The sequence below is a fragment of the Oryx dammah genome, unplaced genomic scaffold (genome assembly GCF_014754425.2).
Source record: "Oryx dammah isolate SB20612 unplaced genomic scaffold, SCBI_Odam_1.1 HiC_scaffold_2, whole genome shotgun sequence".
NCBI classification, from domain to species: Eukaryota; Metazoa; Chordata; class Mammalia; order Artiodactyla; family Bovidae; genus Oryx; species Oryx dammah.
In genome coordinates this window covers 170,958,737-170,986,326 of record NW_024070186.1, presented here as the reverse complement: position 1 = coordinate 170,986,326, position 27,590 = coordinate 170,958,737, and the positions used below count along the sequence as shown (strand labels likewise).

Below are 27,590 nucleotides of genomic sequence, written 5' to 3'. Positions count from 1 at the left end.
ATATACATATTATATACATAATTATATATGTATAATGTATAATATAATGTACACATACATGTACATGTATAACATGTATAATATATGTATAATATACACATTTATTATGTATACATATGTGTGTGTGTGTGTGCTCAGTCACTTCAGTAGTGTCTGACTCTTTGTGACCCCAAGGACTACAGCCCACCAGGTTCCTCTGTGCATGGGCTTTTCCAGGCAAGAATACTGGTGTGGGTTGCCATCTTCTTCTCCCAGGGATCTTCTGAACCAGGGATCAAACCCACGTCTCCTGCTTGCCAGATGGATTCTTTACTCCTGAGCCACCAGGTAAGCCCCTTATACACACACACATACATATATGTAGGTAGGTAGTGGATAATATTAGTTGGCAGAGAAGCTAAATGGTTAAAAAGCAAGGGCTGGATTTACCTACTCAGAGCTTCAATCAAGCTGTACGTCTGATAATATTTTAAAAAGTCAATAAAACACCCACCATTTGGCATCAAGAAATGAACATCTAGGTAATTAATAGACTGAATTTTAAGGCATTTTTCAGTGTCCCTCCTGACTCCATGTTTTCAAGTCCAGGCTTTCACTGGATCAGATTTCATTTGAAATCATTTTCTGCAATAAAAGATACTTTACTGTAACTCTTGAAAACTAGTAGCTTTCTTTGTGTTTGTAAATGCTGATTAATGAAGAATCTGAATTCACATCACCTCTCTGCAGAAAGCGTGTAGATAAGATTGAAGCCCAGAAGTGTTCCAGTGAAACACTCCAAGCGGTCTACAGGTCACCTTGGCCAGGCTCTCTGATTCTAGTCTTTCCTTGTCTCTGAGCTATTTTACAACACCATGAGTAGCAGGTAACTGGTAAAAACTCAAAAATAATTCTCATGCACATCCAAATGACTTCCCTCTCCTTCACGAAAAACTTTGCACCTTCATTTCAATATTTCTGACCCATAAGTAGGTCCATCTTTTAGATTCTTTGGAATCGGCTATAACATCTACAAGGTTTCCTTCACTGATTGAGTAGAATGCAATCTTTTTTAAAAAATAGGTAAGACATGGATTTACTGGGAGAGAAACACATTCCATAGACAAGAGTGTGGGCCATCGCAGAAGGCGAGAGCGGCCAGAATAAAATCTTTAACACATGTTCATTTTTATATCTTTGGGATAATCATGATTTTACCTTGTTCTGAAAATTATCCTTGAATAGTAACACTGTTTTTCTGCATTCCCCTGCCCCAGCAGAACTACAAGCGAATTTCTGCTGCAGCTGACACGTTACCATAGGGTAGCAGGCTGCGTCTTTGGGAAATGCATTAGCTAATGGATAATTATCTTTTCTAAATGCAGGGTATTGTGTTTCCTTCTTCAGAAAAGGAGCTAAATTAATAGAGCAATGGGTCCACCACACACAGGTTATGTCTCTCTCCATCTCTGACGAATTTTTGAGTAACAGTTGCTAATAATAATAGCAAGAACATCTTTTGTGTTTGGAAATGGATGACTGATCCAGGACAACAGGACAGAGGGGATAAACTGTTTTCCCAAGAGCAATGACGGAGTCACAATTTAGGAGTGAATCATTTATTTTACTGCGAGCTTTCAGGTGTCGGCCATCATGGTCTAGGAGAGAAAGGGAGGGAACTCTTGCTTATGAGCTGGTTTTGATTACACAGAATAAGTGGGTTCAAGTTCTACTTCTGCTACTGCCTAGCTTGAGTACTTGGGAAAATGATCTTCCTTTTGGGTGAGGGGTTTCCAATCCACGCACAAAGGAGGCGGGGTGGGCTAATCATACTAAAAGCTACTTTCGGGGTTTGGGGGGTGGTTTCTAATCTACAGCCAGAGTTGGGGATCACATGGGAACTAGCCTCTCCCCAGTAATAACAATTCTCATTCTGTGCCCTTTAAGACACCATGGAAGCAACGGGGTATGAATAGAGACATAAACATACACTGTCCTTTCTAAACTATATTTTAATATTTATTTATTTTGGCATGCTGAGTCTTCATTGAGCTGCAATGGCTTCTCTAGTTGTGGTGTGAGGCCTTAGCTGCCCCGTTGCATATGGGATCTCAGTCCCCAACCAGGGATCAAACCCGCGTCCCCTGCACTGGCAAGGAGATTTTTAGCCACTGGACCACTGGGGAAGTCCCCACACTGGCCTTCTTAAGAGGAGGAAGAGACACTTGAGTCACCAGGGACATCTTATTTCTGAGTACACCTCTACGCTAAGAACTTCATCCAAGTATCACATCTATGCGGGATCTAATATATGACATAAATGAACTTATCTATGAAACAGAAACAGACTCAGACATAGAGAGCACACTTGTGGTTGCCAAGAAGGGGAGGGGAGGGTGGTAGGATGGACTGGGAGTTTGGGGATTAGCAGATGCAAAGTACTAAACAGAATGGATAAACAACAAGGTCCTACTGTATAGCAGAGGGAACTACATTCAATATCCTGTGATACCATAATGGAAAAGAATGTGTGTGTATATATAAGTATAACCATCACTTTGGTGTATAGCAGAAATTAACACATTGTAAATCAATTAAGCTTCAATAAAATAAATTTTTAAAATTAAGAAAAAAAAAAAACCTGCATCTAAAAACATTCATAGGAGAATCAGGCATTCTTTTTCCTCCCGCACCCAACCCAGAGAAGTGCTCATTTCAGTTTGCAAAAACTGAGATGTCATCTGTCACCTGGCGTGTTCTACTTTCCTGGTCCCTTTCATAATTGACTGGGCACTCTTTGGGGTGGTAATAAACAAGAAATGGTCAGTCCCTGCACACAGATAATGGTCCAGAGAAACAGAGTGTCACTGTTCTCCGGGCTGGCAGAAATCCCTCTCTTTCTAGTAGCAGAGTTAAGGGCTATTATTTGAAGGGTATTTCTAGTCATCTACCTGAAGCATTTTCTTTTGTAAGTGAAAGTGACAATTTCTCCTTCACTCCAATTTGTAGGAAGTGGAAATCTTCCCGGGAAAGAATGCCTGAGGAAAATCAAATCCATCCTACACAGGGAGAGGGATGCTTCAGGAAGCTCATAAGCATGTTTCTCCTAGCTTACCCCTGAGCACACACAACACAGTTTTTATTGTCAGCGCTTTGTGTGCATGAACCAAGAGACATCTGGAGGGAAAGAGGAAAGAAATCTAGGAGTCAAGATGAAGAGATGAGCTAGGAAAATTCTTTGGACTCTTCAACTCGACATTATAAAACTAGAGCATCAGCATCAGAAAAGAATTAGACCTGATAAGTGGTTCTCAGCTGGGGAAGTTCTGCCCCTCTTGGGGACATCTGGCAATGTCTGGAGACATTTTCGCTGTCACAGTTGGAGACGGTGGGGGAGGTGCCTTTGGCATCGAGTGGGTAGAAACCAGAATGCTGCTAAGCATCCAAAAATAAGCAGAACAGCTCCCTCAACAAGGAGCTACCCAGCCCCAAATGTCAGTATCACTAGTGAAGTTCTCTCACACCTCTCAGAACAGCTATCGTTGAACAGACAAGAAATAACAAGTGTTGGTGAGAGTACAGAGAAAAGGGAATGCTCATGCACTGTTGGTGGGAATGTAAACTGGTGCAGCCATTACGGAAAACAGAATAGAAGCTCCTTAAGAAGTTAAAAATAGAACTACCTAGACAGTGTATTAAAAATCAGAGACATCATTTTGCCAACTAGGGTCCATGTAGTCAAAGCTATGGTTTCCCCAGTAGTTATGTACAGATGTGAGAGTTGGGCCATGAAGAAGGCTGAGTGCCAAAGAATTGATGATTTCAAACTGTGGTACTGGATAAGACTCTTGAGAGTCCCTTGAACTGCAAGGAAATCAAACCAGTCAATCCTAAAGGAAATCAACCCTGAATATTCATTGAAAGGACTGATACTGAAGCTGAAGCTCCCATACTTTGGCCACCTGATGCAAAAAGCTGACTCACTGGAAAAGACCCTGATACTGGGAAAGATTGAGGGCAAAAAGGAAAAGGGGATGACAGAGGATGAGATGGTTGGATGGCATCACAGACTCAATGGACATGAATTTGAGCAAACTCTGGAAGATAGTGAAGGACAGGGGAGCCTGGCGTGCTGCAGTCCATGGGGTCGCAGAGTTGGACACGACTGAGCAACTGAACAACAATAACTGCGGATGAGTGAACGAAGGCTCAGAGGCTTTGTAACTAGCCTCAGGTCAACCAGTTAGTAAATGGGAGAGAGGAGCTATGTACCCTGACCCCTGGATAAGAATTCATGTACTTAATGATCACAAAATACTGATTTCCTAAATTGACTGTCTTATTTACTTGAAATTATAAAGTTCAAAGGAAGGCAGGATCCAGAAAAGAGTCAGGAGAGGGTGAAACTGCCAGAAAATGTGGGAATCAAAAAAAATCTCTGTATCTTCTTCAAAAAGTCAAACATAGCATTACCAATGGCCCAGCAACTCCACTCCTGGGTATATACCCCAAGGAACTTTTTAAATCTTTATCTATTTGTCTGTATCAGGTCTTAGTTGCAGCATGCAGGATCTTTCATTGAAGCATGAAGGCTTCTCTCTAGTTAGCTGCCCCGTGGCATGTGGGATCTTAGATCCCCAACCAGGGATCAAACCCACATTGCCTGCCAGGGAAGTCCCTGTGCCAAAGAATTTAAAACAGGTAATCAAACAAATACTCATTCACAAATGTCTATAACAGCATTATTCACATGTCCAAAAGGTGGAAGTGACCCAAATACCCATCAACTAATGAATGAATGAAAAGTGTAGTGTATTCATAAGTGAAATATTTATAAAAAGGAGTGACATGCTGACACCTGCTACAACGTGGATGAAACCTGAAAATATGATGCTAAGTGAAAGAATTAGCACATCGCATGGGTCCATGTATGCTGAACATCCAGAATAGGTAAATCCAATGACACAGAAAACAGTAGGAGAAAGGGTATGGGGGGAGGGACTGTTTCATGGGTATGGAGTCTCCTTTGAGGGCGAAGAAATGTTTCGGAATTAGACAGAGTGAAGGCTGCCCGCTACTGTGAATGTACTGCTCACGCTTGTACTCAGGCTCAGTCGTGTCTGACTCTTTGAGACCCCATGGACTGTAGCCCACCAGGCTCCTCTGTCCATGGATTTCCCAGACAAAAATACTAGAGTGGGTTGCCATTTCCTCCCCCAGGGGATCTTCCCGACCCAGGGATCGAGCGCACGTCTCCTGCGTTGCAGGCAGATTCTTTTACCATTGGGCCACCAGGGAAGCCCAGGAATATCCTAAGTGCCACTGAACTGTACGCTTGAAGATGGTTAAGGGTTAATTTTATGGTATGTGAAATTGACCTTAGTAAATGAAATATCCATCTCAGTAGAGAAGAAACACACAAAGCCAACTTAGTCCTGGCTTTGGATAAGCATCTGAGAAAAGTAAGCCCTGCCGCAAGGCAGAGCTGATCCTTACAAGAGCAGACCTCCAAGCGCCTGGATCCCAGCCCGGCCGCCTGTGCCCCTGCTAGGGTGCTCTTTCAGTGTCACTCGCACTGGTTTTCAATGTGCTCGGGGGACACCTTCCCTGCATCTATCAAACAGGTTGAGGATGGACGGATTGTGTAGCAGTGGACGGTGGGTCTCCAGCATTCACAGTGCACCACACACTCAGAGTGGGTGAAATGGTCTCATCGGGAGTGCTGGGTGTGGAAGAACCAAATGGAACCTAAACGAAAATAATTGAAGCACGTCTGCTCCTTGACACAATGATAGCCACTTTTAAGAGCCACCTGCTAAAATCATTTATCCCTGGAGCAGGGCCTGGACAAATTTCTAGCTCTGAACTGCCTTAATTCCTGGACTGAGGAGAGTGCTGAAGACTGAATGTTTGTCTTGCTCCAATCCACATATGAAAATCTAATCCCCAATGTGATGGTGTTAGGAGATGGGGCCTTTAGGAGGTGACTGTGTCATGCGGGTGGAGCCCTCATGAATGGGATTAGTGATCTTATATCAGAGACCCCGAGGAGCCCATTCACCCCCTTTCTCTGTGTAAGGACAGTCATCTCTGAACCAGGAAGCCCCTCCCAGGCACTATCTGCAAGGGCCTTGATCTTGCACTTCCTAGCCTCCAGGATGTGAGAGAGAAACTGCTGGTGTTTGTAAGTTCCCAATCTCTGGTCTTCTGTCACAGCAGCAGGAATGGACCAAGACAGAGGGGCATAAACACAGGAAGAAAGGCATGAAGGAAGCAATGACTGCTTCATCCCTTCCTCTGCTTATCGTGGCCTGTTTCCCAAATTCCTCTCTGGGACCAGGATTATGGAGAGGGTTATTTCTTTTTTTCAGCCTGGAGAAAGATGGCACATGGGAACTGCAATGGGAGAAGGACTAAGGGGGAATGGCCAGCACAGTGACCACCCAGATCTTTAAAATAGGTTTCCATGCACTATTTCGGGTGCCTTTCCCTTTAAAAATACAGAAAGCCAGAGTAATTTAATATGGTTAAACATTTATAAGTAACTAAAGGGAAACTCATTGGAAAAGACCATGATGCTGGGAAAGACTGAGAGCAGGAGGAAAAGGGGACAACAGAGTATGAGATGGTCGGATGGGATCACTGACTCAATGGACATGGGTTTGACCAAACTCCAGGAGATGGTGAAGGACAGGGAAGCCTGGCATGCTGCAGTCCATGGGGGCACAAAGAGTCGGACACGACTGAAGTGACTTAGCACATATGCACAGATATACATGTATATTTCTGTGTGTGTGTATATATATATATATATACACACACAGAGAGAAATAAAAATCTTGGCCCATTAATGAATGGAGAAGGGATTTGAATCTAGGACCATAAAATGTCCGTTACTTTCCCTTTTGTTCAGTCGCTCAGTTGTGTCACTCTTTGTGACCCTGTGGACTGTTGCCCACCAGGCTCCTCTGTCCAGGATATCCTCCAGCAAGAATACTAGGGTGGATTTCCATGCCCTCTTCCAGGGTTTCTTCCTGACCCAAGGATCGAGGCTGAGTCTCTTATGTCTCCTGCACTGGCGGGCGGGTTCTTTACCCCTGGCACCACCTGAAAAACCCAGGCGTATATACAGACACACACAATGCTTTATCTTGTAGTGAGGATTAAGTCAGATAAAACTGTATCTCTTCAATTCTGTGGCCCACTTTCTGCTCCCACATTTTAGCATTTTTAAAAATATTTATTTGGCTGTGCTGGGTCTTAGTTGCAGCATACAGGATCTTCATACCAGCATGCTGGGATCTTTATTTTCTTTAAAGTGAGGGTTATTTCTAGACTCTCAATTCTTTTTAAAAATACTTATTTATTTGGCACACCGGGTCTTGGTTGTGGCATGCAGGATCTTTAGTTGCGACATGCGAACTCTTGGGTGCGGCATGTGGGATCTAGTTCTCTGACCCAGGGATCAAACCTGGGCCCCCTGCAGAAGCTGAGAGTCTCAGCCACTGGACCACCAGGGAAGGCCCTATTTTAGCATTTCTGAGGTTAAGATGCCCCTTTCTCATTCCACAAACACATAATTTAACATCAATGTATACATTTGATAATATTGCAAGTGAATTTTTTTGTTTTTTCTCATTTTCCTTCGTGTTTGACTCTCTATTGGCCCCTCCTCTCTCTGCCCCTCACAGCAGCCCCCTTTCTGAAGGTAGCCCCCAGTAACAACATGTTCTGCATCTTCCCATGTGTTCTCCATACAAATAAAACCACACACACGGGAGTTCCCTGGTGGCCTAATGACTAGGATTCCTGGCTTTCGGTACCGAGGCCGCGGGTTCAATCCTAGTCCAGTAATCTTACAAGCCACCTAGTGTGGCCAAAATAAGAAAAAAATCACACATACACACACACACACACACACGGATGCATACATTATATGTGTGCTATATAGAGAGACAGATTTTGTTTTACAAAAATGAGATCCTCTTACATTCATTTTTTTTGAAGTCATTTTTCTCCCTTAATAATGCCTCTAAGACAAGTATTATTGCTCTAATTTATTCCTTTTAAATAGCTCCCTACATTTCACAGTGGATGAACAATCATTTATTCAACCATTCTTCTACTCTTGGGCCTTCACTGTGTTCAGTGTTTTGGTTTCTGTTTTTTTGTGTATATGCCCTTATATACTGGTGCTTCTGTTTCTACTGGGTAGCGTCCCAGCAGTCAGACTGCTGAGTCAAAGCATATGAGCATTTTAAACTTTAATAGATGTTATCCAATTGCTTGCTTCCCAGGTGGTGCAGTGGTAAAGAATCTACCTGCCAATACAGGAGACACAAAAGATGCAGGTTCGATCCCTGGGTACGGAAGATGTCCTGGAGCAGGAAATGGCAACTCACTCCAGTGTTCTTGCCTGGAAAATTCCATGGACAGAGGAGCCTGGTGGGCTACAGTCCATGGGGTCGCAGAGAGTAGGACACGACTGAGCACATTAACACGCAAACACATCCGACTGCTTTCCCCAAAGGCTGGAACACTCAACAGTTTTACCAACAGTGTCCAAGATGACTCTGCTCTCTGTATGAAATTAAAAGAACGTTTAATGGACCAGTGAATTTAATGCTGCCATGCTGGGTTTTGTTTCCGTTTTTCCTGAAAGATGGGACTGACTATGAATGGTGCATCCCACCTTTGCTGACATCTAAGAATCAAGGAGGGGCTTCCCAGGTGGCTCAGAGGGTGAAAGAATCTGCCTGCAATGCAGGAGACTTAATTTCAACCCCTGGGTTGGGAAGATCCCCTGGAGGAGAGCATAGCAACCCACTCTAGTATTCCTGTCTAGAGAATTCCGTAAACAGAAGAGCCTGGTGGTCTACAGTCCATGGGGTTGCAAAGAGTCGGAAATGACTGAGTCGACTTAGCATGCACACAAGATCAAGGAGATATGGTATATATGTCAATCACCTCACCCAGCCTACACTTATCGTAGCATTCACTGCGCACTGCCAGTTCACTATAATGGTACCTGTTCCTACTGTTCTGTATCTGATCTGAAAATCTTGCATCTTTCCTTCAATGCAGGAAAGCAAGAAGGCTCAACCACCAGCAGCCCCAGGAACCAAGAGATAGGCAGGTGACAGACCAAGGCTCCAGCTAACTTTATTTTTTAGTTTGATGATTTTGAATGTTTACAAAACAGGATTAAATCATTTGCTTCTCAGTCTTTGTGGATTAACAGCTGCCCGATTCAGCAACTGTTGATTTCTTTTAATGTGAGGCTTCCAAGTGCTGGGCAATGTGGTAGACACTGAGGGAGCATTCAGCAGAGAATCTGACACACAGAGTGTCTGTGGTCATGGCACTTGCCGGAAGACAGAATCAAGTAATTGCACTCGGGTTAGCCCATAAAACTTGGTTTGACCCTATTAGGACTCAACTTCTGAAGGGCCTGCAAAACTCGCCTGTGGCAAAACAATGAAATTAATCTCTTGACAACATTTAGCTACAAGGGCATCCAGTCAGCAAGCTGAAGAATTCTGTTTCTGAAGGACTAGGAGCCTTGGTTTTGCAAGGTTTGGTCCTTTGGTTCTGCATCTTTGGAAATAGAAACTGTTCCTGAAGACTTTTTTCAACTTTATTGAGCTATACTTGACAAAAATATGGTTTTTTTTTTCAATTTGGTCACAACACTCAGCATATGGGATCTTAGTTCCCTGACCAGGGATCAAACCTGTGCTCCCTGCATTGGAAGTACAGAGTCTTAACCACTGGACCACCAGGGAAGTCATCAAATTTAAGATATTCAACGTATATATTGTAGTGATTCAAAACAGGTAAACACTGTGAAAAGAGTCTCACTATCTAGTAAGTTAACACATCTGTCACCTCAAGTATTTATTTGTTAATTTTTTGGTGAGGACATTTAAGTCCTAATCTCTCAGCAAATTTCAAATACATAATTCAGAATAATCAACTCCAGTCATCATGTTTCATATTGGATCCTCAGACTTGATTCATTTCATACTTGAAAGCTAGCACCCTTTTACCAACCTCTTCCCATTTCCCTCCTCCCTTAGCCCCTGACAACCACTTTACCACTTTCCATTTCTACGAGTTTGATTGTTTTTTAAAGATTCCACATATAAGTGATATCTAACTCATCAATTAGCAAAATGCCCTCAAGTTCCATCCTTGCTGTCACAAATGTCAGGATACCCTTCTTTCTCATGGCTGAATAATTTTTGTTGTTATTGCTCAGTTGCTGAGTCATGTCCGACTCTACAACCCCACGGACTGTAGCATGCTGGGCTTCCCTGTCCTTCACTATCTGCCAGAGTTTGCTCAAATTCATGTCCATTGAGTCAGTGATGCCATCCATCCATCTCATCCTCTGTCGCCCCTTCTCCTCCTGACTTCAGTCTTTCCCAGCATCAGGGCCTTTTCCAATGAGTCAGCTCTTTGAATCAGGTGGCCAAAGTATTGGAGCTTCAACTTCAGCATCAGTTCTTCCAGTGAATATTCAGGGCTGGTTTCCTTTAGGATTGACTGGTTTGATACTCCTTGCTGTCCAAGGGACTCTCAAGAGTCTTCTCCAACACCACAATTGGAAAGCATTAATTCTTTGGTGCTCAGCCTTCTTTATGGTTCAACTCTTGAATCCATACATGACCACTGGAAAAACCATAGCTTTGACTAGACGGACTGTTGTCAGCAAAGTAATGTTTTCTGCTTTTTAATATGCTGTCTAGGTTTGTCAGCAGCAAACATCTTTCCTTCCCAGGAGCAACTGGCTTTTAATTTCATGACTGCAGACACCATCTACAGTGATTTTGGAGCCCAAGAAAATAAAATCTCTCACTGCTTCCACTTATCCCTTTCTCTTTGCCATGAAGTGATGAGACTGGATGTCATGATCTTAAGTTTTTTTAATGTTGAGTTTCAAGCCAGCTTTTTCACTCTCATCTTTCAGCCTCATCAACAGGCTCTTTAGTTCCTCTTTACTTTCTGCCATCAGAGTGGTATCATCTGCATATCTGAGGCTGTTGATATTTCTCCTGGCAATCTTGATTTCAGCTTGTGATTTATCCAGCCTGGCATTTCACATGATGTACTCTGCATATAAGTTAAATAATCAGGGTGACAATGTACAGCCTTGTCATACTCCTTTCCCAATTTGGAACCAGTCTGTTGTTCCATGTCCAGTTCTAACTGTAGCTTCTTGACCTGCAAACAGGTTTCTCAGGAGACGGATAAGGTGGTCTGGTATTCCCATCTCTTGCAGAATTTTCCATCTTTATCCATTCATCCACTGATAGACACTTAGGTTGTTTGCATGTCTTGGCTACTGTGAATAAAGCTGTTACAAGCATGGAGGTGCAGAGGACCCTTTGATATACTGTTTTCATCTCCTTCAGGTATATCCAGAAGTGAGATGGCTGGATCATAGGGTAGTTCTATTTTACCAGAAGACCTTAAGTTATCTGAAGGCAAAGACAATATATGCCTTACTCCAAGTGCTACTATACTTTCAAGGGCTTAGCACAATCATCTGGCATATGAGGTTACCATTAAATACATATTCAAAGAATGAGGAAATGAATAGATGAATGAAAAATACATGAACGGACCATTACCTGTTTGGGAATTTTAAAAAATATGTTATTTACTTATTTGCTGCCTTGGGTCTTAGTTGTGGCTCATGGGCTTAATTGCCCTGTGATATGTAGGATCTTAGTTCCCTGACCAGGGATCAAACCTGCATCCCTTGCACCGGAAGGTGGATTCTTAAACACGGGACCATCAGGGAAGTCCCGGGTTTGGAGATTTTTAAATGAACTGAGAGATTGGTGTCATGCGTTTAGTTATTTTCCACTTTGGATTTTATGAAATCCAGTCATACCTGTCAACATCTTGTGATGCAGCTGTTGTTCGTGTGTCTTCCAAACAAATATGCCCCCGGACACCCTGGTCCGGTGCAAACGACCTGGGCTGTGATGTTCTCGCTCAGCCTGTACGGGCTGCTTTCCTTCCCTGGGGTGAGTCCTTAACTTGTTTCCCACTTTCAAAGGGTCACGACACCTCCTGCTCTTTGTCCTTTTTGTAAAGAATAAGTTAGAAAACACGGGGAAAGTATAAATTGCAAAGTGCTGTAAAGGTAAGAGGCCATTACTGTTACTTTTCCCAAAACCCATAGTCCACACCTTTTTAAACCCTATTGAGAGCGAGAGTAACCAGCACTGATGCTTATGTAAATTCCTAAGACCTCAGGCTAACAGCAGTTATTTCCCACCTGTCACTGTCTATGCTTAGAAGAGCCTTTTTCTTTCCTCTCTGCAATCAATCACCAATGTTTTTTCCCTTCCAGATGTCTGGTTAGCCCCTTCCTCCCAACCCATTGCCCAGTCCCTGTGACGTCATGACCGTGCATGCGTGCGTGCTCAGCGGCTTAGTCATGTCCAGTTCTTTGCAATCCATGGACTGCAGCCTGCCAGGTTCCTCCGTCCACAGGGTTTCCCAGGCAAGAATACTGGAGCGGGTTGCCGTTTCATCAGATGAGTCCAAAACACACCCGGTTGGTCTCCTGCCGCCCCAGGGTTCCTGTTCTTTCATCCAGTCCACAACTGCCAGATAAGTCTTCCTAAGTTGCCACTTTCTTTACCTCTGCCCCCTGTGCTGCAGTGGCTCCATAGAGCCTGGCAGTTTTAATCTGCTCAAACCTGCTGCTGCCGCCAAGTCACTTCAGTCGTGTCCGACTCTGTGCGACCCCATGGACGGCAGCATGCCAGGCTCCCTGTCCTTCACTATCTCCTAGAGTTTGCTCAAACTCATGTCCATTGAGTTGATGATGCCATCCAACCATTTCATCCTTTGTCCCCTTCTCCTCCTGCCTTCAATCTTTCCCAGCATCAGGGTCTTTTCCAATGAGCTGGCTCTTCGAATCCAATGGCCAAAGTATTGCAGCTTCAGTTTCAGCATCAGTTCTTCTAATGAATATCAGAGTTGATTTCCTTACTCAGGCCTCTGAAATTTACGGCACGCTGGATCTTTCAACATCACTGTGGTAGGTAGAATCTTTCAGTGCAGCATGTGGGATCTAGTTCCTTGACCAGGGATGGAACTGGGCTCCCTACATTGGGGGTTCAGAGTCTTAGCCACTGGACCACCGGAAAAGTCCTCCACCTGTCTTGTCTCTCTCAAGCATGACGGATCCATCTGCAATTCCTGGGTCAATGCGCTGTTTCATGTCTGTCTACACATGGGCTATTCACTCTGCCTGGAATGCTGTCCCCTCCAGTCAGTGATTAAATACTCTTCACCTTTCAGCCTACTTCAAATATCCTTTTCTTTTCCAGACCCCAGAACCATCTCTTGGTTTGACCACTTGGACCTATCATATATTTGTTGCTATACTATATAACCTATGCTGCTGCTGCTAAGTCGCTTCATTCGTGTCCGACTCTGTGCGACCCCATAGCTGGCAGCCCACCAGGCTCCCCCGTCCCTGGGATACTCCAGGCAAGAACGCTGGAGTGGGTTGCCATTTCCTTCTCCAATGCATAAAAGTGAAAAGTGAAGTGAAGTCGCTCAGTCGTGTCCAACCCTCAGCGACCCCGTGGACTGCAGCCTTCCAGGCTCCTCCGTCCATGGGATTTTCCAGGCAAGAGTACTGGAGTGGGGTGCCATTGCCTTAACCTATACCTGTATTTATTTATTTTTTAAATTTTTATTTTTACTTTATTTTACTTTACAATACTGTGTTGGTTTTGCCATACATTGACATGAATCCACCACGGGTGTACATGAGTTCCCAAACATGAACCCCCCTCCCACCTCCCACCCATATCATCTCTCTGGATCATCCCCGTGCACCAGCCCCAAGCATCCTGCATCCTGCATCAAACATAGACTGGCGATTCGTTTCTTACATGATAGTATACATGTTTCAATGCCATTCTCCCAAATCATCCCACCCTCTCGCTCTCCCTCAGAGTCCAAAAGTCCGCTCTACACATCTGTGTCTCTTGCTGTTTTGCATACAGGGTCATCATTACCATCTTTCTAAATTCCCTATATATGTGTTCATATACTGTATTGGTGTTTTTCTTTCTGGCTTACTTCACTCTGTATAATCGGAATTCTTTTTTTCCCATTTTTTAAAATTGGTTTTTTGGCCATGCCACACACTTTGGGGGATCTTAGTTTCCTGACCAGGGATCGAACCCAGCACCTGACAGTGAGAACGCTGAGTTCTAACCACTGGACCACCAGGGAATTCCCATCTTAATCATTTCTAAGTGTTCAGTGGTATTAAGTACATTCCCATTTTATGGATGAAGAGACTGAGGTCCACGGATGTTAGGCAACTTGCCCAAGATTACAGTGTTGGAATATAGCCAACCTACGAACTCCTTAATGGTGAGGTCTGGGTGGTCTTCGTTAACTGACACATAGTAGGGGCTCAAGCCCACTGGGTGAGTGAACAGTGAAGGAATGAAGGGACTGTATGGTAAGCATCTTTGGGGGAGCTTGGTGAGTGACATTCTGAAGGACTACACTAAAAGGCAGCCTCCACCTGTGCTGATCTCCAGCTCCCAGGCCCACTCAGGCAGCAGGTGATTCATTCAAGTGAACCAGACAGATCCTGAGATTTCTTTCCACGGGGAAAGAAATAGGAAAAAAAAAAGCTGGCATCCATACATGGACTCTGGCCTTTGGGATCTCCACCTCCCTGGCTGGCAGTTCACCCGAAATGCCCTTCTCTCTCTTCACCCACTGAAACCCTGCTCAGCCTTCAGGCCCAGTGCAGACACTCCTCCTTGCTGTCATACTGGAGCCCCAGGAAGAGCCAAGCTCTTCTTCTGTTTGCTTTCTACCTGTACCTTCATTTAGCATCTGTTTCATACTGTTTATACACAGAAATAACACGTGTATTATTGTGTAGCTGAAGCTCCAATACTTTGGCCACCTGGCTCGAAGAACTGACTTCTGAAAAAGACCCTGACGCTGGGAAAGATTGAAGGCAGGAGGAGAAGGGGACGACAGAGGATGAGATGGTTGGATGGCATCACTGACTCGGACATGAGTTTGAGCAAGCTCCAGGAGTTGGTGATGGACAGGGAGGCCTGCGTGCTGCATCCATGGGGTCGCAAAGAGTCGCAGTGACTGACCTGATACACATAAATCGTGGTGTTCTTCACATCTGTGACACCCCCAAATCTGTAAGCTTTTTATGACTGGGAGCTGTATTTCTTCTCTGATCTCTGCAATTTTGAGCACGGGGCCACGAATAACAGACACTGGCTAGGAACGTTTAGAGTCAGACAGAGCTAGAATCAGGCTCCAGCTCTGCCACTCACTGGCTTTGTGACCTTTAGTTTCCTTAACTTCCTTAAGCCTCAGTTTCCCCACCTATAAAAGGGAAGTTACAATCAACTGACCTAATAGAATCTAAGAAGCTCGAGTTCATAGCTAAGGCTCATTAACTACTATTATTATTAATAAGTATTTAATAATTAATCAAGACCAAGAATAGACATAATGGATCTTTCCTCCAATGGACACATAAGAAGGAAATGTAAAAATGAAACTTAAGAGAATAAACAGAGCAATGTAAATAAGTGACTTTGTTCAGAGTACATATTAGCTAGTATCATATTCATAATCTTCATATCCTGCTATTCATGTTTCCTGCAATAAGTTACGGAGAAGGCAATGGCACCTCATTCCAGTACTCTTGCCTGGAAAATCCCATGGACGGAAGAGCCTGGTAGGCTGCAATCCATGGGGTCACGAAGAGTCGGACAGTCTTCACTTTCATGCACTGGAGAAGGAAATGGCAACCCACTCCAGTGTTCTTGCCTGGAGAATCCAGGGGGTGGGCTGCCGTCTATGGGGTCGCACAGAGTCGGACACGAATGAAGCGACTTAGCAGCAGCAGCAGCAATAAGTTACACAGTCAGAAAGCAGAAGCTGGCACACCTCTGAGAACTTAAGCCAGTACATGCGTGCCAAGTCGCTTCAGTCGTGCCTGACTCTTTGCAACCCCATGGACTACTCTGTCCGTGGAATTTTCCAGGCAAGAATACTGGAGTGGGTTGCCGTTTCTTCCTCCAGGGGATCTTTCTGACCCAGGGATCAAGCCCTCATCTCTTATGTCTCCTGCACTGGTGGATGGGTTCTTGACCACTAGCTCCACGGGGGAAGAACCTAGTGCTCAGTCTCCCAAAAGGCAGTCCATGCTCCCTGTACCCTGGTCACACCTTCCACACTAAGGAAATTCCCACAACTTATCCAAAATGGGATTGATCAAGAAGGAACCTGGGACTACCACAAAGGATAATTACATCAATCACCACTTGCCCCCTATGGTCTTATACTCCAGCCAGTAGCCTACGTGACCTTTTACAAACAAAAACCAGGGACTTCCCTGGTGGTCCAAGGGTTAAGACTTTGCTTTCCAGGGCGTGGGTGCAGGTTTGATCCCTGGTGGCAGGGCTAAAATCCCCCACGCTTTGTAGCCAAGAAACTAAAACATAAAACAGAAGCAATATTGTAACAACTTCAATAAAGACTTTAAAAAAATGGTCCACATAAAAAAAAAATATTATGAAAAAAATGAGCCAGTTCATGTTAACCTCAAGCTTAATAATCAGCAGCAGCTTCTCCTGCAATGGGCATAAAACCTGTAATTTTTTTTTTTTTTAACCACAACCTACAAGCTTCTACCCAATCTGGCTCGTCTCTGATTTATCTCTACTCTCTTCCCGGACTCTCTGGGTTCCAGCCACCCTGGCCTTCTGACTCTTCCGCTAATATATCAAGGGCCTTTCCATTTGCTTCCTGGATCCCTGACATTTACATGGCAAAATGTCACCTCCTTAGAAAAGCATTTCCTGACCACTGGATGGGAAATATCCCTCCTCTACTAATCCTCTTTTTCTCAATATTTATTTATTTGGTTGCAGGCGGGATCTTCATTGTGGTGTGCAGGTTCTCTGTGCTTGCAGGTTCAGTAGTTGCAAGTGGGGGCTTAGTTGCCCCATGGCATGTGGGATCCTAGTTCCCTGACCAGGAATCGAACTCACATCCCCCGGCATTGCAAGGCAGATTCTTAACCACTAGACCACCAGGGAAGCCCCTCCCCTATTAATTCTCATGTAACATAACATCACCTGGATCTGACATCTTCACCACCAGCCCATTTCCAGGTTGCCCCTAGAATAGAAGCTCCATGCAGGCAGGAACCTTGCCTGTCTTGCTCCATACCATACTCGCAGCCCCCAGAACACTACCTGGGACTTATAAAGCAGTTAACACTTATCTATCGAATAAATAAATGAAGATGGGAGAGAAGGTTATGGTTATTTTTCACCTTTTATTTTTATATTTCAGATGAATTTGAATTTTTATAAAGTGCATGTACTACTTCTGTAACAAGAAAACAGAAATAAGGCTAAAGCAAAATAAAGTTGAAAGACTGCAATTAGCATATTTACTCAAACAGATGAAACACGGACTCTTCCCCAAGAATATATGACATAGATTGCCAGCAATTCATAGCATTCGGTCTCCTCGCAGTTTATTAAACCTAAAACATTGGCCAGTTTAATGATCTGTTTGCCAGTCAGCACACACCCTTGGATTTTTAAATAACTGTCATCTCTCCTGGGTTTATAGAAAGATTACCATTTGAGCTTTCCACTTCAGTCCAATCTCCTCCTCACAGCACATTTATTTCCACCTCTATGCCTCTGCCAATTCTGTTATCTCTCCTGGCATCTCCTACCCGTGGTGCCACCCTCCCCCCCAATTCCCCTGTTCAAAATCTTGATCGTCCTTTAAGGCACACTCAAATCTTTCAAGAATTGGCCACAACCGTGCTTTTAAAAAGCACTAGGCTTTGTCAAAAGGCATCTTGTCCTTGTGTCTCCCTCAATTAATTACAGTTGGTTGAAAGCAATATTTTTCTGTATCTAACCACACTGACATGTCACTATGCATTTTCCAACTGAGTAAAAAAAAAAAAAAAACTACTCACTTCTAGTGGGAAAATGCTGTCAAAGGTGGATAGGAGCAATTTAGAGTCTTTCTCAAAGGAGAAAATACTAGGTGATTTCCAAGGGGGGGAAAGCCATTTCCTACATCTTCCAGTGAGGAAGACAGTGGTGTCTACACAACCATCACCTAGAATTTACAAAGAAAAGGACCCAAGGAAAAACGGACCAGCAGGCCAGAATCATCTCCACCAGTGCTGCTGGGTGCCAATCACTGAAATCCCATTATGACAGACTGGCTGCTGACTGTGTGCCAAGCACTGTGTTAACTGCATTACACACAGTATCTCATTTAATCCTCCCAACAGCTTGAAGTGGGCCCTATTATCCTGTTGGATGAAGTCATTCAGAGTATGTGACTATCAGGAGGTGACTCTAGCTAGAGAGAGTAACCGGAGAATCCTCATCCATCTCCTGTCCTTAAAAAAACAACAACAACCTCATATATGTAGATGACACCATCCTTATGGCAGAAAGCAAAGAGGAACTAGAGTCTCTTGATGAAGGTGGAAGAGAAGAGTGAAAAAGCTGGCTTAACACTCAACATTCAAAAGGCATCTGGTCCCATCACTTCGTGGCAAATGGAAAAAAATGAAAACAGTGACAGACTTTATTTTCTTGGGCTCCAAAACCACTGCAGACTCTGACTGCAGCCACAAAATTAAAAGAAACTTGCTCTTTGGAAGAAAAGCTATGACCAACATAGACATGTAGACAGCATATTAAAAAGCAGAGACATCACTTTGCTGACAAAAGTCCGTCTAGTCAAAGCTGTGGTTTTTCCAGTAGTAATGCATGGATGTGAGACTTAGACCATAAAGAAGGCTAAGCACCAAAGAATGGATACTTTCCAACTGTGGTGCTGCAGAAGACTCTTGACAGTCCCTTGGACAGCAAGATCAAACCAGTCAATCCTAAAGGAAATCAATCCTGAATATTCATTGGAGGGACTGATGCTGAAGTTGAAGATCCAAAACTTTGGCCACCTGATGTGAAGAGCTGACTTACTGGAAAAGACCCCGATGCTGGGAAAGATTGAGGGCATGAGAAGGGACAACAGAGGATGAGAAGGTTGGATGGCATCACTGACTCAATGGACATGAGTTTAAGCAAACTCCAAGAGATAGTGAAGGACAGGGAAGCCTGAGGTATTGCAGTTCTTGGGGTCGAAAAGAGTTGGACATGACTTAACAACTGAACAAGTGTAAATATATGACTTTGGTGATGGCCCAGTAGCAAAGAATCCACCTGCCAATGCAAGAGACATACATTCAATCCCTGGGTTGGGAAGATCCCCTGGAGAAGGAAATGGCAATCCACTATAGTGTGCCTGCCTGGAAAATTCCACAGACACAGGAGCTTGGTGGACTGCAGTCCACGGGGTTGCAAAGAGTCAGACATGACTGAAGCAACTGAGCATGAGTGTAAATGTCAATTCCAATCTCCCAATTCATCCCATCCCCCTTCTCCCCCATGTCTACATGTCTCCTCCGTGTCAACCTGCCCTGCAAATAGGTTCATCTGTACCCTTTTACTAGATTTCATACATACGTGAATATATTTTTGTCTTTCTAGCTGGTTTTGCTCTGTACGACAGACTCTAGGTCTGTCCACATCACTACAAATGACACAATTTCATTCCTTTGTTATGGCTGAGTAATATTCCATTGTAGATATGTACTATATCTTATCTTATGCAGTACTATTTACAATAGCCAGGACATGGAAGCAACCTAACTGTCTATCGACAGATGAATGTATAAAGACGCAGTACATATGTACAATGGAATATTACTCAGTCCTCTTCTAGCCTAAAAATGTACACTCTGCCCACTCTTCTCATTCGAGGAGCCAGTTCTCATTCAAGGAGACAGTAGGGTGTTGTTGGCACCATCTGGACACACGACTGAACCCCATTAAGGCTTCTATATAAACTCTTAAGAATCCAGAAGGTGGGTACAATGATCTACTGTTTTGCAGCAACCAAGACAAATCTCATGTATAAGTTCCCTTGTTATTAAACCTGCCCCCTACCAATCTGGAATGACCGCCTCTTTCTTTGGCCTCCACTTGCCCTCTTGTGTAAAGGGCCAGTTTCAGATTTCACCCAGGAAGTTCCCAAGGGTTCAAACCAACACATTTCCATTTTATAGTTGAGACAGATGACTCACAGAATGGTTCAGCAATTGTCCCTGGGTGACAAAGGGACAAAGTGTCAGAGCTGGTTTGGATCCATGTCACTTGACTCTTGCTTACTGTACTATACATATCTTCTACCAAAAAACTATAGCTAACAGTAACAATGGGCTTCCTCTATGGCTCAGCGGTAAAGAACCCACCTGCCAACGCAGGGGACGTGGGGTTGGATCCTTGAATCAGGAAGATCTCCTGGAGGAGGGCATGGCAACCTACTTCAATATTCTTGCCTGGGAAATCACATGGACAGAGGGGCCTGGAGGGCTACAGTCCATGGGGTCGCAAAGAGTTGGACATGACTTAGCGACTAAACAACAACCACCACCAACAGTAAAGACAGCAATTAATACAGCCCTAACTGAAAATGACCAGTCTTGCAATTTTTTCCACCCTTTTTCAAGTTTTTTTAAGTAACACCTATACCAGTGCAGGAGACGTAAAAGACACAGGTTCGATCCCTGGGTCAGGAAGATCCCCTGGAGTAGGGCATGCATGGCAATCCACTCCAGTATTCTTGCCTAGAGAATCGCATGGACAGAGGATGCTAGAGGGCTAGAGTCCACAGGGTCGCAAAGAGTCGGACAGGACTGAAGCAACTTGGAACGCACGCACTCTGTTTTTAACATAAAGTATTTAAATATGTGTAATATATGTCTTTTTAATGGGCCTCTCTTTTTTCTCCAGTATTTTGTGCATAAAAATGTTGACTTGGCAATTGTTATGCCACAGAATCAATTTTACTAATTTTCACACTTCATTAATAAATTAATGGAGGCCTCAGATGTTATGAGATGGATGCATAGATTCCCTAGGAGTTGAGATAGCATCAAAAAAAATTAGAAAGCCACTTTAATAATAATAATAAAAAAAAATCAGGCCACAGATGAGAGTCTAGAGATCAAAATCTGCAAACAATCCCAAATTTAAGATTCAAAAGTGAAAATCTGGATCAGTGCTTTAAGAAGCTTTTGGATGTGACTAAGTAAGAATGGAAAAAAATGATTTGGGGATCAATACCAAAAGCAGATCAGAAATTGTGGTCCTGTATTTGAATGAGAAAAGAGTCAGAATCTTCAATGATTTGGAAGAGAAAGGATGAGAAAGCCTTTTGGCCAAGCCTTTAACAGTTTGCAGTCTAAGACTGAGAAGTACAAAAATTTCAGGACTGAAAATGCTACCAACTGAGTTTCCATTGTAATTTTCCTGTATGCTTGAAACTTTTCCTAATAAAATGGTGAGAAAGTAAAAAACCATAAGAGAATTATCAGGGACCTGGCCAACATTGCAATTTTATTCCACAGTGTTGCTTTATATAATTCTTTGCAAAGGATAGAAGCAGGTTCTTTCCACAGATGTAGTAATAAAATAATGGAAGCAGCTAATATATTTCACACTTACCTTGAACTCTTATGTACATCATCTTACTGAATGTTCACCATTAAGCTACAAGGTAGGTTCTATTTCGCATCTCCATTTCAGAAAAGGGAGGCAGAGAAAGGCTTAAAAGATGTGACTATTCACAAATTCAGTCATATAGCCAGCAAAGGGGCAGAGCCAGGATGCAAACCCAGAGCTTCTTTTCTGCACAGATCCAGCTTTCTTTCAAGGCCACCATAACCAACAGGCTGCCACATACTTATAAAAGCACCAAATGTAGGACTTCCCTGGTGGTCCAGTGGTTAAGACTCTAAGCTCCCAATGCAGGGGACATAGGTTTGATCCCAGGTCTGGGAACTAAGAATCTGCATGCCACTGGGCCAGGCTAGGGTGGGGGTGGAGAGCAAAAAAAAAAAAAAAAAAAAAAAAATCACCGAATGTGTTCTGAGACTCTCAAAAGATTTACAAAGCTTCCAGGAAACCTGATAGCAAAATACCTTCATGTAAAAAGCAGAGAGGGGCTCAGGGGCCCAACAAACCTGAGTTCAAATCCTGACTCTGCCACTTAAATCCCATTACCTAAGCAAGCCCCAGTTTTTCCCTCTGTGCAAGGGGAGTTATAAGTCATAATATTCCTCTTAAGGAGGCTGTTATAGGGATTGAATGAGAGTATGGATTTAAAGTTCTTAGCATAGGCAAGACCTAATACATGGCAATCCATCAACAAAAGGCAGCCATTGTGGGTATTATGTGGAGCTTGCAGGGAGACCAGAGACCCTGCACTCTGCTGTTATGCTAAAGTACCAAAGCCACAGCGTTTTGAAAGGATGAAACCAGAGGAAGAACCCAGATTTTTTAAAAGGAGAGAGAAAAGGAGAGAGGCTGGACACTCTCCCAGTTTCAGGTGGAGAACTATGACATTGGTTGTGATTTCTATTTGAACCCGTGAAAACCAGAGTACAGTTGGGCCATTCTAAAAAGATCTTCTAAATCTGTAATTACAGCTATGGAGAAAGCACACACACAAACACACACACAGAGTCTTCTACCAGGTGAAGACAGGAAAAGAGCATATTCACAATATTTTGATCCAACACTGCTCAGCGCCACGGCAGCAAGCCGAGGGTCCTTGAGAAGGGCGAGAGGGCCTTTCCCAGCCCAAAGGATGAAGTACAAGGGCAGGGACACCATGAAGCGCCCCGGATTTGCAGGGAGGGCTAGTGCCCCTAGGGCCCCTGCAGCTGCCTCTATACTTTAAGGGCAAGAGTTTCAACTACAGCATCCCATTCACTAAACACAAAAATCCTTAGTTTATCTGTTAATGCTGTTGACCCTAAAATACCGTAGAGAAAAGCAGCAAATATTTACAATCGGTCCGTTTCCGAACTGCCTTCTAGGATTGTACCCAAAGCAGAAAGATTCTGAGTCCAGAGATAAAGGGGAAGGGCGTGCACAGGGTTAAACCTCCCCTAACCCTTTCCCTCCCACTCGCGACCCTGGAGAAAGCGGAGGAAAGAAACGCCGGGAATTTCAGGTGTGCCCTGAACCTCGCGCCGACGGAGAAGCAAAAGCAGAAACCCAGCGGACACTCCCCCCTCTCCGGGTCCGTGGGCGCTTTCCAGGATGGTCCAAGGCTCCAGCCCGCCCTAGCGCATCCCGGGCGGAGAAAAGACCTTCCTCGCTCGGCTGGTAGGAAAGACCCTACTTTCCAAAACCAGCTGCGAGCTTGGATCCGGTGACTCCAGGTCCACCCCACGCTCCCGGCTCAGCTGCCTGGAGGTTTCCGAGCCTCCCGGAGAAACCCAGTCCGGAGGGTCCCCCTTTTGTTCGCGGGAGAGCGCGTCGCAGCGCTGCGCATTCCCCCTCCAGCGATTAAAGCCCCGCTGCGGGGGCGCTCCCCTCGGTCCGCTCCCTACCAACCCGGCGCTCCCGCGACCACCGGCTCCGGCGCACCGATCCCCAAGTGTCCCACCCACCCCGCCCGAGTACTCACTTCTCCCCAGTCCCTCCGTTTTCCACGCCGTCTCCTCCACCGCCCCATAGCGCCTCAGAGGCTTCTCCGCTTCCAGATGGATGGACAAAGATTGCTTCAACTCCATCGCTGATCCCCGCGGGCAGGTCGACCGGTCTCCCTCTACTCCATCCCTGCCGCGGGCTGCAGGGAGGGAGGCGGCTCCAGCCAGCAGCGTTTTAAGGGGCCGGGCGCTCGTGACGTGGTTCCACCTCTTCCGCCGCCAGAGCCGGGGAGCGCAGACTGGTACCCGGGGCGGGGAGGGGGCGTGGAAAGGATGAGGGCGCATGCGCAGTGGGGGCTTGGGAGGGGAGCTTGGGGGCTGGGTAGACAGAAAAGGGGGCAGATAATAACTCGAAGAACAACAAAAACAACAACTAAAATAGAACCAACCTAAAGGAAGTAAAAACAAGGCAGCAGCCCCCTACTGGAGCAGGTGGCGATGCTTTGCATGGGGCTGGCGCTGCGAGTGACTTGTGATATGTCAGCGTGCTGCTAGGCTTTGAGTGGGATTTGTGAGAGCATTTCTATCTGTGGGCGATGGATCCATCTTTGTGGCGAGTGCGCGGAAGCGTGAGTGTGGATCTAGATCTGTGTGTGCTGTGCCTGTGAGAACCTCTGTAGTTTGCATTTATGTGTATTTTGAATTTGAATGTAAAATGGGACAGTCTTCTCTCCCAGTGCCTGTGTCCACCCTGTAGGTGTTTGCATGAACTTGAGAAGCATAAAAATATTTTGGACATCGGTATAACAAAACTATTTAGAACATGAGTCTTTACTGCCCAGAAACCCAGGGGTTGATATTAGCATGGCAGCATTAAAAGTACAAAGTAAAATCCACAGCTAGATGGATTTTTAAAATAGTAATATTTATTGAATGATGGCTAGGTGCTAAACACTCCCCAATAACTCTGTGAAACAGATACTGTTTTGTTAGCTTCGTTTTATAGAGGATGAAACTGAGATGCAGAAAGATTAATTTATTTGCCCAAATTCCCACACTTACCAAGTGGTCTGGTCAGCACTCGAATCTAGACTTAGCCCCTTTATTGTCTTGACCTTCTTAACTGCACAGGTATCTAGCTTTGTATGGGAAGGGGGAGGACCTATAGGACACAAGTTGATTATCTGTTGTTTGTTCTTATTTTTAAGATATAATCGGGGGTGATTTTGGGGATCCACATGGCTCATGGAGGAATGAAAAGGCCCAGCCTTTTAAGAAAATGATTTATCAACTGGTAACAAGAGTCATTAAAAATTTATAATCAATGAAAAAACTTCTAAATATCTCATGAGAGAAAAAGGAAATAATAAAAATCATAAAATATTTAGACCTGAATAAGCATGAGAGTATCACATATCAAAACTTGCAAGTTTTGATGTAAGTAAATGTATAGTCTTAAATGCATGCATTTAAAAATGTAAAACTAAAACTAAGTGGGTTAGGATGAATAGGTAAGCAAAACATGGCCTTTCCATACACTGGAATACTAGTCAGCCTTTAAAAAGGAAAAGAATTCTGTAATAGGCTACAACATGGATGAAACTTGAGGATATAATGCTAAATGAAATAAGCCAGTCAAAGAAAGAAAAGCAATGTATAATTCCATTTATGTGACGTGCCTAGGGTAGTCTAAATCACTGGAACAGAAAGTAGAATAGAAGTTGCCAGAGGCTGGGAGGAGGAAAGAATGGGGAGTTTTATTTATTGGGTATAGGTTTGCAGTATTACAGATGAAAAGAGTTCTGAATTAAATAAAAAAGAATGGGGGTGATGCACAACAATGTGAAAATAGTTGTTAATACCACTGAGTTTATATGTTTAAAACTGGTTGAACTGGTTTTAAAAAATGGTTAAATGTTAGATGTCCATCGACAGATGAATGGATAAAGAAGTTGTGGTACATATACACAATGGAATATTACTCAGCCATAAAAAGGAATGCATTTGAATCAGTTCTAATGATGTGGATGAACCTAAAACCTAATACAGAGTGAAGTGAGTCAGAAAGAGAAAGATAAATATCATATTCTAAAGCATATATATGGAATCCAGAAAAATGGTACTGAAGAATTTATTTACAGGGCAGCAATGGAGAAACAGACATAGGGAATAGACATGGATATGGGGAGAAGGGACGAGAGGGTGAGATGTATGGAAACAGTAACATGGAAACTTGTATTACCGTATGTAAAATAGATAGCCAACAGGAATTTGCTGTATGGCTCAGGAAACTCAAACAGGGGCTCTGAATCAACCTAGAGGGGTGGGATGGGGAGGGAGGTGGGAGAGAGGTTCAAAAGGGAGGGGATATATGTATACCTATGGCTGATTCATGATGAGGTTTGACAGAAAACAAAATTCTGTAAAGCAATTATCTTTCAATAAAAAAATAAAATTTTTAAGTGTTTAAATGTTAAACTGAAAAGACTGTAAGAAAAAAGAACAGATAAAACCTAAGTGGAGTAGAAAAAATAATAATGATAAAACCATAAATTAAGGAAATATTACTTTGGTGTGAAAGTAATTGTAGTTTTGCATTGTTGAATTTCAGTGTTTGATATTGGAAAAGATTCTTAAATAAATGTGGTTATATTATACATTCTTCTAATGTGCATTTCTAGCTTTATTTTTTTTGCTAATGACTTATTACCTGTCTATTTTTTATTTACTTTAGACTAGGGAAATGATGTTAGACACAAAGCAAACTGGAGCAATTTTCTTATTCAAGATCAAAATTGGTCATATGTAAAGCAATGGAGACAAGTCGCAACATCAGTAACACATTTGGCCCAGGAATGGCTAACGTACAGTGCTATGGTGGTTCAAGTTTTGCAAAAGAGACAAGAGCCTTGAAGAAGTTGAAGGCTTGAAGAAGCCCTTGGAAGTTGCAGTGACCGATTGAGAGGATCATCAAAGCTCATTCTTTTACAACTACAAGAAAAATTGCTGAAGAACTCAACATGGACCATTCTATGGTCTTTTGGCATTTGGAGCAAATTGGAAAGGTGAAAAAACTCGAGTGGGTGCCTCATGAGCTGACCTCAAATTTTAAAAAAGTCATTTTGAAGTGTTGTCTTGTCTTATTCTACATAACAACAATAAACCATTTCTTGATCAGATTGGATGTGCAGCAAAAAGTGGATTTTATACAACAACCAGCAATGACCAGCTCAGTGGTTGGACCAAGAAGAAGCGCCAAAGCACTTCTCAAACCCAAACACTCCAAAAAAAAAGGTCGTGGTCACTGTTTGGTGGTCTGCTGCCCATCTGATCCACTACAGCTTTCTGAATCCCAGTGAAACGATTACATGTGAGGAGTATGCTCAGCAAATCGATGAGATGCACCCCAAACTGCAACATCTGCAGCTGGCATCGGTCAACAGAAAGGGCCCAGATCTTCTCCATGACAATGCCTGACCACACATCGCACTACCAACACCTCAAAAATTGAACGAATTGGACTATAAAGTGTTGCCTCATCCGTCGTATTCACCTGAGCTCTTGCAAACCAACTGCAACTTCCTCAACCATCTCAACAACTTTTAGCAAGGAAAATGCTTCCACAACCAACCAGAGGAAGAAAATGTCTTCCAAGAGCTCTTTGAATCCCAAAGCACAGATTTCTATGCTACAGGAATAGACACATTTATTTCTCATTGGCAAATATGTGTTGATTGTAATGGTATTCATTTTGATTAATAAAGATGTGTTTGAGCCTAGTTATAATAATTTAAAATTCACCATCCAAAACCACAGTTAGTTTTATACCAACCTAGTAGAAAATCAAGGAGTGGTAGAGAGGATGTATAACTGAAAAGCTGATTCCTTTGGGGGAAAGAACTATTAAAGAAGGTAAACCATCTGAGACTCATCAAACAAAGCATTCATGAGTAATAAGAAAAGAGAGGTGTAATACGAATACAGGGAGATTTTGAAACCTTAGTGGAAATGGGTGATTCTCAGGTAT

The 27,590-nt window shown here is 43.6% G+C and overlaps 1 protein-coding gene, 1 long non-coding RNA gene and 1 other non-coding gene across 3 annotated transcripts in view; 1 reads left to right on the top strand and 2 right to left on the bottom strand.

Annotated features, from left to right (window-relative positions):
• Nucleotides 1–23,861, bottom strand: part of BMERB1 (bMERB domain containing 1) — a 147,356-nt gene extending 123,495 nt beyond the window's left edge. The window contains exon 1 of the mRNA XM_040256804.1: nt 23,602–23,861. Coding sequence (XP_040112738.1) covers nt 23,602–23,707 — 106 coding nt within the window. The 5' untranslated portion in view covers nt 23,708–23,861. The remainder of the gene's footprint in view (nt 1–23,601) is intronic.
• Nucleotides 9,692–9,764, bottom strand: TRNAG-UCC. The gene has a single exon. It is a non-coding gene; the product is annotated as a tRNA-Gly (tRNA).
• A 51-nt stretch (nt 23,862–23,912) lies between the features above and the next one.
• LOC120875116 lies at nt 23,913–27,342 on the top strand. The gene is made up of 2 exons (XR_005723820.1): nt 23,913–24,055; nt 26,298–27,342. It is a non-coding gene; the product is annotated as an uncharacterized LOC120875116 (long non-coding RNA).
• The last annotated feature ends 248 nt before the right edge of the window (nt 27,343–27,590 follow it).